This window comes from Gorilla gorilla, chromosome 21 (genome assembly GCF_029281585.2).
Source record: "Gorilla gorilla gorilla isolate KB3781 chromosome 21, NHGRI_mGorGor1-v2.1_pri, whole genome shotgun sequence".
Classification (NCBI taxonomy): Eukaryota; Metazoa; Chordata; class Mammalia; order Primates; family Hominidae; genus Gorilla; species Gorilla gorilla.
The window spans coordinates 62,448,103-62,457,533 of record NC_073245.2 but is presented as its reverse complement, the minus strand read 5'-3'; the positions used below and the strand labels follow the sequence as shown (position 1 = coordinate 62,457,533).

At 56.9% G+C, this 9,431-nt stretch overlaps 1 protein-coding gene across 1 annotated transcript; it reads right to left on the bottom strand.

Moving 5' to 3' along the window:
• Positions 1–1,127: 1,127 nt before the first annotated feature.
• Positions 1,128–3,251, bottom strand: CEBPB (CCAAT enhancer binding protein beta). Its single transcript, XM_004062358.5, has one exon. It carries the CDS (start codon positions 2,780–2,782, stop codon positions 1,745–1,747), a length of 1,038 nt encoding a protein of 345 aa, XP_004062406.1. The 5' UTR covers positions 2,783–3,251; the 3' UTR covers positions 1,128–1,744.
• Between the last annotated feature and the right edge of the window lie 6,180 nt (positions 3,252–9,431).

The window sequence follows — 9,431 nt, the reverse complement described above, 5'->3', positions numbered from 1 at the left end:
CACCTTCCCAAAGGTTATTGTGAGGTCTAAATGGGATGGGGCAGGTCCAGTGTTTACCAGATGCCGGCCCCTGGCAAGTACTGGCCACACTGGCGCTGCACTGGAGACTGGGGTGCCAAATGCCAGCAGCTTCCCAGCAAAAAATAATAACAAGAGCAAGCGCTTATATAACACTTCTTGCGTGCCAGGCACTGTGGGACGCTGTACATGTATCCACTCACATCCATCTACATCCTCAACTCTCAGGAATGCCATCCAGGGCTGGATGGGAGTAGGGGGTGCAGTGAGAAGCCGGAAGGGGCAAAGGGATCAGTGGGCAGGGAAGAGGAGCCTGTCCCAGGGAATCAGGGCTAGCAGCCCCAAGTTTATGCCTGGGCTCAGCCACCTTGAGCAGGCAGGTGAGGTGGGCTCAGTGTCCAAGTCTGGGCAAAGAGAGCAAGTGATGAGCCTTCCATCCTCAGGAAAGGTAATCAAAGTGTGGGAACCCCTCCCCCACCTCTCTCCACCTGGCCTGGCCTCTCCCCTCCTGCTGGCCAGGGACACACAAACACAGACTCGCCCACACACCCAGGCTCCCCTCTTTAAAATACACATGTATACACAAACTGTGTTTTAAACAACCCACCCCACTACACTGACCAAAAGCATCTGCCCTGACTCGGGCTCAGCAGGACCAAGACCTGAACCCCCTCCTCCTACAGTCACAGGCCTGCCTACCTAGTCCCCAAACACAGGGCAGGGGTCACAGACCTCCCAGCCCTTCCAAACCCAAGCCTGACACTCGGGACCAGCCAGAGGCTCCGGAATCTCTTCTCAAGCAGGGTTCCCAGCCACCCGTCCCGGCGCCCAGGGGCTCTGAGTCAGCCTGAATGCCTGACCCATTACTCTTCTCCCCTTTCCCCCGGGGCTGGAACCCCATCTCAAGCAGACCCTGTGTGTGTGGGAGGGGGAGTAGCAGAGGAGGCAGAAAAAGCAGCTGCAACACCCCCATCCAACCACCAAAACCTCCAAAAATAACAGCAGCCCCCCACACACAACCCCCTACACACCAGAAACGCAAAAACAAAATCCTACAAATCCAAAATAAAGTAAAAAAAAACAAAAGCCAATTACTGCCCCCAAAAGGCTTTGTAACCATTCTCAAAAAAAAGTTTATTAAAAGTGTTCTTATTTAATGCTTGAAACGGAAAAGATTCCCAAAATATACAGACGCCTCTTTTCTCATAGAAATAGATTATTTTTTATAATACAAAAAAAGACCAAAAAACAAAACAAAACAAAACATCAACAGCAACAAGCCCGTAGGAACATCTTTAAGCGATTACTCAGGGCCCGGCTGACAGTTACACGTGGGTTGCGTCAGTCCCGTGTACACACGCGTTCAGCCATGTTTAAACCGATTGCATCAACTTCGAAACCGGCCCGCCCGCCGGCGCCTGGAGAGGGGCAGAGGGAGAAGCAGAGAGTTTATCATTCATCTGTACACATAGACGTTTCTTCTTTAAATAACACCACGGGCGGGAGCCCCATCTGCATGTGCGGTTGGTTTGGACAAAAATATAGATATATATATATAATAAAATATTAAAATTACCGACGGGCTCCCCGCGCTGCCAAGTGCCCCAGTGCCAAAGTTTTGCCGGCGCCGCCGGGGGCGGCGGCGAGGGCGCGGGTGAGGGCGCGGGCGCGGGCGCTCCCCGGAGTCTCAGCCCCGGCCGGCAGGGGGACGCGCGCGGGGGCCGCGCTAGCAGTGGCCGGTGGAGGCGAGCAGGGGCTCGGGCAGCTGCTTGAACAAGTTCCGCAGGGTGCTGAGCTCGCGCGACAGCTGCTCCACCTTCTTCTGCAGCCGCTCGTTCTCGGCCGTGAGCTCCAGGACCTTGTGCTGCGTCTCCAGGTTGCGCATCTTGGCCTTGTCGCGGCTCTTGCGCACGGCGATGTTGTTGCGCTCGCGCCGGATCTTGTACTCGTCGCTGTGCTTGTCCACGGTCTTCTTGGCCTTGCTCTTGACCTGCGAGGGCGCCGGCGCGGCCCCCGCGTAGCAGGCGGTCGGGGGCGCCTTGGCGTCAGCGGGGCTCGGCGTGCCGGGCGGGCTGGACGACGAGGACGTGGAGAGGCTCCCGCTGCTGCCGCTCGGCACCGCCTGGTAGCCGAGGTAAGCGCGCAGCGCGTACGGGAAGCCCGCCGCCATGCCTGCGCCGCCGCCCGGCGCCCCAGCCTCCTCCTTCCGCTTGCAGTCCGCGGGCTCGAAGCCCGGCTCCGCCTTGAGCTCGGCGGGCGGCGGCGGCGGTGGGGGCGGTGGGTGCAGGGGCGCGAAGCAGCCGGGGTGCAGCGCGCCCTTGGCGGCCCCCAGGCGCCCCAGGCTCACGTAGCCGTACTCGGCCGGCTTCTTGCAGTTCTTGCCCCCGTAGTCGTCGGAGAAGAGGTCGGAGAGGAAGTCGTGGTGCTGCCCGGAGGAGGCGGGCGCGGGGGCGGGCGCGGGCGGAGCCGCCTCGAAGGTGTCCGTGGCCGTGGCGGGCGCCGGGGCCTGCGGCGCGCCCAGCGGCTCCAGGTACGGGCTGAAGTCGATGGCGCGCTCGTGGTCGCCGATGCTGCCCAGCTCGCCGGCGGGGGGGCGCGGCCCGGGTCTGGCCGCGGGGGGCGCCGCGGGGGCCGCCTTGCCGCCGTACGCAGCAGCCAAGCAGTCCGCCTCGTAGTAGAAGTTGGCCACTTCCATGGATTTAAAGGCAGGCGGCGGCGGCGGCAGGGGGAGACATGCTGGGTCCCAGGCCACCAGGCGTTGCATGAACGCGGGTGCCCGGGGAGGGGGCCTGGGGCTGCCCGCTCCGGCCGGCCCGCAGGTGGCGCGGCCTCCCTGCTCTGAGCTGTCGCCGCTGCGTCGCTGCTGCTGCTGCCGCCGCTGCCGGGGTGGCCGCTATTAGTGCGGGGGCTGGTGGCTGGACCCTCGGGTGGGTCCCCTTCCCAGTCCCGTGCGCGGCTCTGACTCGCTAAAGTTTCTCCTGAGCCCGGTTATTTATAAGGGCGGCCCGTAGCAACCGCTGCGTCACGCCGGCCCCTCCCGCCGCGCCGCCGGGACGCGAAGGACACGGCCGCGGCCGCCTGAGACCCCCGGGAGGACGGCGGCAGGGCGCAGCGGAGGGACCGGGCACCCGGAGCGCGTTTTCGGGGGACCCCCGGAACGCAGGGGGCGGCCTCACGCCCCCTGCCCACCCCCGCCCGGCCGCCCGGCCGCCCGGCCGCCCCGGGATTGGGAGCGAGAGGGGGCGGTGCGACCCCGCCCCCGGACCGCCCCTCTGGGCTGGAGGCTGTCCTGGAAGGCGGGGGAATCGGAGGAGGGGGCGACCTGATCGCCTTCCCCCCGAGACGCGGCCCCGGCCCGCCCCCTGCTGGAGGAGGCGGAGATTTCAGGAGGGCCGAGCAGAGCCCCGACGGCCGACCAGGGTCGGCTCCCCGGGCCGAACCCTGGAGACCCCAGCCTGCAGCTCTAGCTCCAGGAGAAGCGACCCATCTCCGTGGCCATTCCTCCCGTAAACTCCCACCTCCTCCCCAGGTCCCCGGCTTTAAAAAGAAGACTCCACGCCTGTGACGACTCCCCTCTTAAGCCACCGCCAATATGAGGACCCCGGGGGTCGGGGCGACCGGGCAGGATCGCGCTCCCCTTGGGGCTGGACCCTGGTCTACGGAGCCCCGCCCCTAGCCCCGCCCACCACACCTGCCGCCTGCTCGAGGCTTGGACACGCCCGGGTCTTCTCTTGCCCCGCGCCGCGCCACCCGACCTGGGCCCTGGGATGGGGCAGGGGCGGGGGGTGCTCGGCCCTGCCACACTGTGTGACCTTGGGTGAGTCACTTCACTTCTCCTAGCTGCAATCCATGAAGGGTGTCGCTACTGTTAGTGGTGGTGGCATTGTTCCCACCAGACTCCCAAACCCAAGGTTTACGTTGTGGGCTGCACATCAGAGAGAAAGGGACCCCCACGGATTGTGCCAGTGGAGGCCCAGAGGGAGCATGGCATGGCATACCAAGGTCACATGGCCGCATGTCCCCCATTCATCCCAAACAAAATGCCCTCATCTGAGCCCTAAGACCTATTGCCAGTCCCAGAGGCCAAAAACTTCTGTTTCTGAACTTGCTAGGGAGGGACTTAAGCGAGGCCTCACGGGAGGGGGGTGGTATGCAGGAAAGAGAAGGAAAGAGAAAGATAAGTTTTTACCAAGTCCCTGCCCTGTGCTCAGGGTGGGCCTGGACCCCGAGGTTCAACTTTTTTCACCCCACCAGGAAGATGCTTTTGCTGCTGCCATTTCACAGGTGGGAAAGCGACAACGGCCTGCCTGGACTTGAACACAGGCCCAAGACCTTCTGACCACTTGCCCGCCTCTGCTGGGCAGGCTCAGGTTAGAGGGCCCTTTGCCCTCCCGGACCCATTCCTAGGCCATTGGGGCAGCTCCCTGGGCCCACCTCTCTGCCACTCCTAGCCCAGGCCACCTAGGCAGGAGCTCCCAGCCTGCCAGGGGCTGACCCCCAGCCCACTGACCCCAGCCCTGGCCCCAGCGGGCAGGCGGGCATTGCTCAACCTTTGGTGTTATCTGCTGAGCTGGGGTGACCTCCGCCCCCAAGAGCTGGAGAAATGACATCTCTGGGCACCCTTGGTGGGTAGGAGGGAGGGGATAAAACACTGGCCCAGCCTGCTGGCTTTCTGGGTCTTCCCAGCAGCCTCTGGGCTGGGGAGGGATCAAGGCCCAGAGGGGTGCGGCAGCTTCCCCAGGGCCACCCGGCCAGCCCTTCCTCACTGCAAAATGGGACACTCAGGGCTGAGCTAGAGGCCACGGCTTCTGAGAGGCCCTCCCTGTCCCACCTGCTAGTGAATTTCCTTCCGTATCGCCAGCCACCATTATCCTAGCTGTCTACCTCAGTCTCCCTGCAGGCTGCCACTTGGGGAGGGCTGGCCCACGAGGGACTCCTGAGCACAGCACCCTCAACATTTACCAGTGAAGGAATGCATTTGCTGTTCCCTGTGCACCAAGAACACTGTCACCCCACCTCTGCCCAAGGCAGCTCCTCAGGTCTCAGCCCAAAAGCTGCCTCCTCCAGGAAACCCTCCCTGACCTTCCCATGGGAAGTCTAGGCCCTCAGTCACTCCTCTCACACCCCTGCTTCATTTCCATCACCGTTCTCATTATAGTCAGAATTATCTTGCCTGCCCGTCTTGCTGTCTGTCCCCACGGCCTTCTACTGTGTCCCTGGTGCCTAGAACAGAGCCTGGTACATAGAAGGTGCTCGATGAATGGTGAGTGAATAAATGGAGGAGGCTGAGAAGAAGGAGAGGTTCCTCGTTAGCTGGGCTGTGTGACCTTAGGCAAAATGGCTCCCCTCTCTGAACCACAGCACTCGCCCACGTTCCCCTTCTGGATTCTGAAGAGATGCAGGGAGATTTGGGGGAACTGAAGCTAATTGGAGGATTTGCTGTGTGTTCTTAGGCCAAACTTCTACCTTCTCTGAACCACATTCCAAGCTCTTTGCATGTATTAACTCATTTAATCCTACTGATAATTTGTAGGAGGCAGGTCTTTTTTCTTCTTTTTTCATATTTTTCAATGTTTTGTAGAGATGGATATGTCTCACTCTGTTGCTCAGGCGTTTCTCGAACGCCTGGCCTCAAGTGGCCCTCTTGCCTCAGCCTCCCAAAGTGCTGAGATTACAGGTGTGAGCCACTGCGCCAGGCCACAGTCTTATCATTATCTCCACTTTATAGATGAGGAAACTGAGGCCCAGAAGAGCTAAGTGTGTCTGCTCAGGTCACATGAAAGGATGAGAAGGAATAAAATCTTTCCAGTCCGACTTTCCCTCTTGGGTTTGTCATAACAGGCCTGGCAATATGAGTCCCATCTTCTGGATAGAAGAACTGAGGCCCAGAGAAGGGTAGACCTGGGGTCACACAGTGCGTTAAGGTGTTACTCGGACCTTGCAGGCCAGCCCCCAAAGACCAGACTCAGCCCCAGCAGGGGTCTAGGCCCTCTGGCCTCTGGGGTGGAACATGCTTGCCACCCTTCCCCACCATCCACCCCCTGCTGGGGATGACCCATCCCTTCTCAGAGCAGGTCCCACCCTGGTGCCGACCCAGGTGTCCTGCAGGGAAGCTGCAAGCTAGGATGACGTAAGCCCTTGTTTTTACAAGGCTCTTGCTCAACAGGCCCCGCCTGCTGCTCCCCCACCCCCACCCCAGTACTGTTCAGCCTTTCCCCAAGAAGTGGGGATAGTGGGAGCTTGAACCACCACAGCCCAGAGGCCCAGAGTACATGAGTGGCTGTGTGGGCACAGGAAACCAGGATCCCCCTGGCACCACCTCTCCCAGTCACCTGCCCTCAGAACCTAGAGCCGGAAAGGATCTCAAACTGGCAGCCAGTGGCCAAATCGAGACCACAGATGTGTTCAGTTTGACCCCATAGCGTTTTGCTTGATGTGTGTGTGTTTAAGTGAATTTATTGCCAACATTTAAAAATCAGGAGATTTCACATCAAAATTCAAGTTTCCAGCTCCTCTTTTAAAACCTGAAGCTGTGGGCTGGGCCCACGTGGCCACATGGTGGTGGGCAGGAGCCAGGCGGGGGCGGGGAGAGAACAGGCACTTTCCTACCTGGGACACACGTCCTCCTCTGCCCCCAAACTGCTTTTCACAATTCCTCCTCCCCATCTCTGCAGCTTTTCCCTATCCCATTTTCAAGAGGAGAAAACTGAGGCGACTTGCCAAGGGGAGATCCACGTGGCTGCTTTGACAGAGAGTGTTCTGCAAAAGGGCTTAGAAATCAGCCAGCAGGTGGGAAAATATGGCGGAAAGGTGAACCATCGGAACGTGAATGGGGGGGTGTCTCTAGTGAGCATGGGGCAGGGGGATGGCAGGGGGATGGCCTTTCATGCTGCCCTGTGCCTTCCATGCTGTGGCTCTCTGGCCGTGTCTGGTGTCCCCTCTGGGCCTCAGTCCCTGGTATATAAAATGGGGTGATAATATTCTATCTGGGATTCTGGGCCTGCTGTTACCCCTCACTGCTGGCCTTCCCCGACACATTAGAGTTAATCAGATGTCCCTTTCACCCCACAAAGCAGGCAGATGGGGAAACTGAGGCCCGAAGAGGATTAGAACTTCCTACTTCCCCTTCCAAATCCCCCTTGTACCCTTGTGAATGGGTAAAAGAGCCAGACTTAAAAGCCAGATTCCCTGATTCCAATGTTTGAGATTTTCCCCATCATGCCTCCTCTCTGAGGCCTCAGTTTCCCCATCTGCCAAATGGGGCTGGCAGAGATAGATCCCCAAGGGCTGCCAGGCTCCGAGGTTCTGAGATCCAGGATTTTGGAGACGGGAGGTGCTCAGGACTGGTAGTGAAACTTGCCTGAGTATATACTGCCCCCAGGTGGCAGGTTCTGGGACTGCAGGAGCCATTCACATGCGTGAAGATCCGCTGGGCGCCCTTGCTCGGGGATCAGGAAAGGCCGGTGCCATGGATGTGATAGATGCACACAGGGCATCAGCAGGCCGCCGAGAGGAACCAGAGTGTCCAACGAACAGAAAACAGTGCTCAACCTTCACATTTATCGAATGTTCCTTGGCACATGCTGTAATTCCGGCCCTAAAGACACATTCATGGACAAGACAAGCAATTCCTGTTCTCGTGGAGCTGAAATTCTCCTGGGGGAAGACAAGCACTAAACAAGATCAATGATTAAAGTATAGATTGTGTTAGATTCTGGTCAGCACTATGGAGGAAAATACAGCAGGGGAGCAGAGCAGGAGTTCTGGGAGATTTGATTTTTTGTTTTCTGGGGTTTTTTGTTTGTTTTTTGAGACAGGGTGTCACTGCTGGAGTGCAGTGGCACGATCTCTGCTCACTGCAGCCTCTGCTTCTTGGGCTCAGGTGATCCTCCCACCTCAACCTCCCAAGTAGCTGGGACCACAGGGGCATGCCACCACGCCCAGCTGATTTTTTAATGTTTTGTAGAGATCAGGTCTCATTATATTGCCCAAGCTGGGGGAGTTGATTTTAACTTTATGTTAGAGTAGTCAGGGAAGACCTCACTGAGGTGACATTTAAGCAAAAACCTGAATGTGGTGAAGCAGGTATCTGGGGGACCTTGGACCACACAAAGGGAACAGCAAGTGCAAAGGCCCTGAGGTAGGAGCACGTAGTTTTGGTGATGACGGAGAGTAGCAAGAATTTGTGTCATAGAAATAGTGGGGGCTGGCCAGGCACAGCGGCTCATGCCTGCAATCCTAGCACTTTGGGAGGCTGAGGTGGGTGGATTACTTGAGGTCAGGAGTCTGAGACCAGCCTGGCCAACATGGTGAAACCCCATCTCTACTAAAAATTAAAAAAAAAAAAAATGGCCAGGCATGGTGGCGTGCATCTGTAATCCCAGCTACTCAGGAGGCTGAGACATGAGAATCACTTGAACCTGGGAGGCGGAGGTTGCAGTGAGCCGAAATTGTGCCTCTGCACTCCAACCTGGGTGACAAAGCGAGACTCTGCCTCCAAAAAAAAAAAAAAAAAAAAAAGGAACATGGAAACATGGAATGGGAGAAAATATTTGCAAATCATATATCTGATAAGGGGTTCATATCCAGAATACATAAAGAACTTTTACAACTCAACAGCAATAAAAACAACTCAATTGAAAATGGGCAAAGGACTTGAATAAACATTTCTCCAAAGAAAACTGTGAATGGCTAATAATCACATGATAAGATACTCAACATCACTAACCATTAAGGAAATACAAACCAAAACTGCAATGAGGCCCAACACTTCGGTGGATCACCTGAGGTCAAGAGTTGGAGACCAGCCTGGCCGACATGGTGAAACCCCGTCTCCACTAAAAATACAAAAATTAGCTGGGCGTGGTGGTACGTGCGTATAGTCCCAGCTACTTGGGAGGCCGAGGCAGGAGAATCACTTGAACCTGGGAGGTGGAGGTTGCAGCAAGCCAAGATCACGCCACTGCACTCCAGCCTGGGCAACAGAGTGAGACTCCATCTAAAAAACAAACAAACAAAACGCAATGAGAAGAGAGGATTTTGAATGTTCCTGACACAAAGAAATGATAAACGCTTGAGGTCATGGATATCGTAATTACCCAGATTTGATTATTACACGTTGTATACATGTATTGAAATATCATTCTGTAACCCATGAACATGTACAATTATGTGTCAACTAAAAATAAAAGGAATAAAACACAATGAGATACCACCTTACGCCCATTAGGATGGCTGCTGCGTTGGGAAGGATGTGTAGAAATTGGAACGCTTGTGTAGCTACTGTGGGAAACGGTATGGCTGTTCCTCAAAAAATTAAAAATAGAATTACCAAATGACCCAGCAATTTTATTTCTGGGTGTGTATCCGAACGAATTGAAAGCAAGATCTTGAAGAGATATTTGTACACTCAC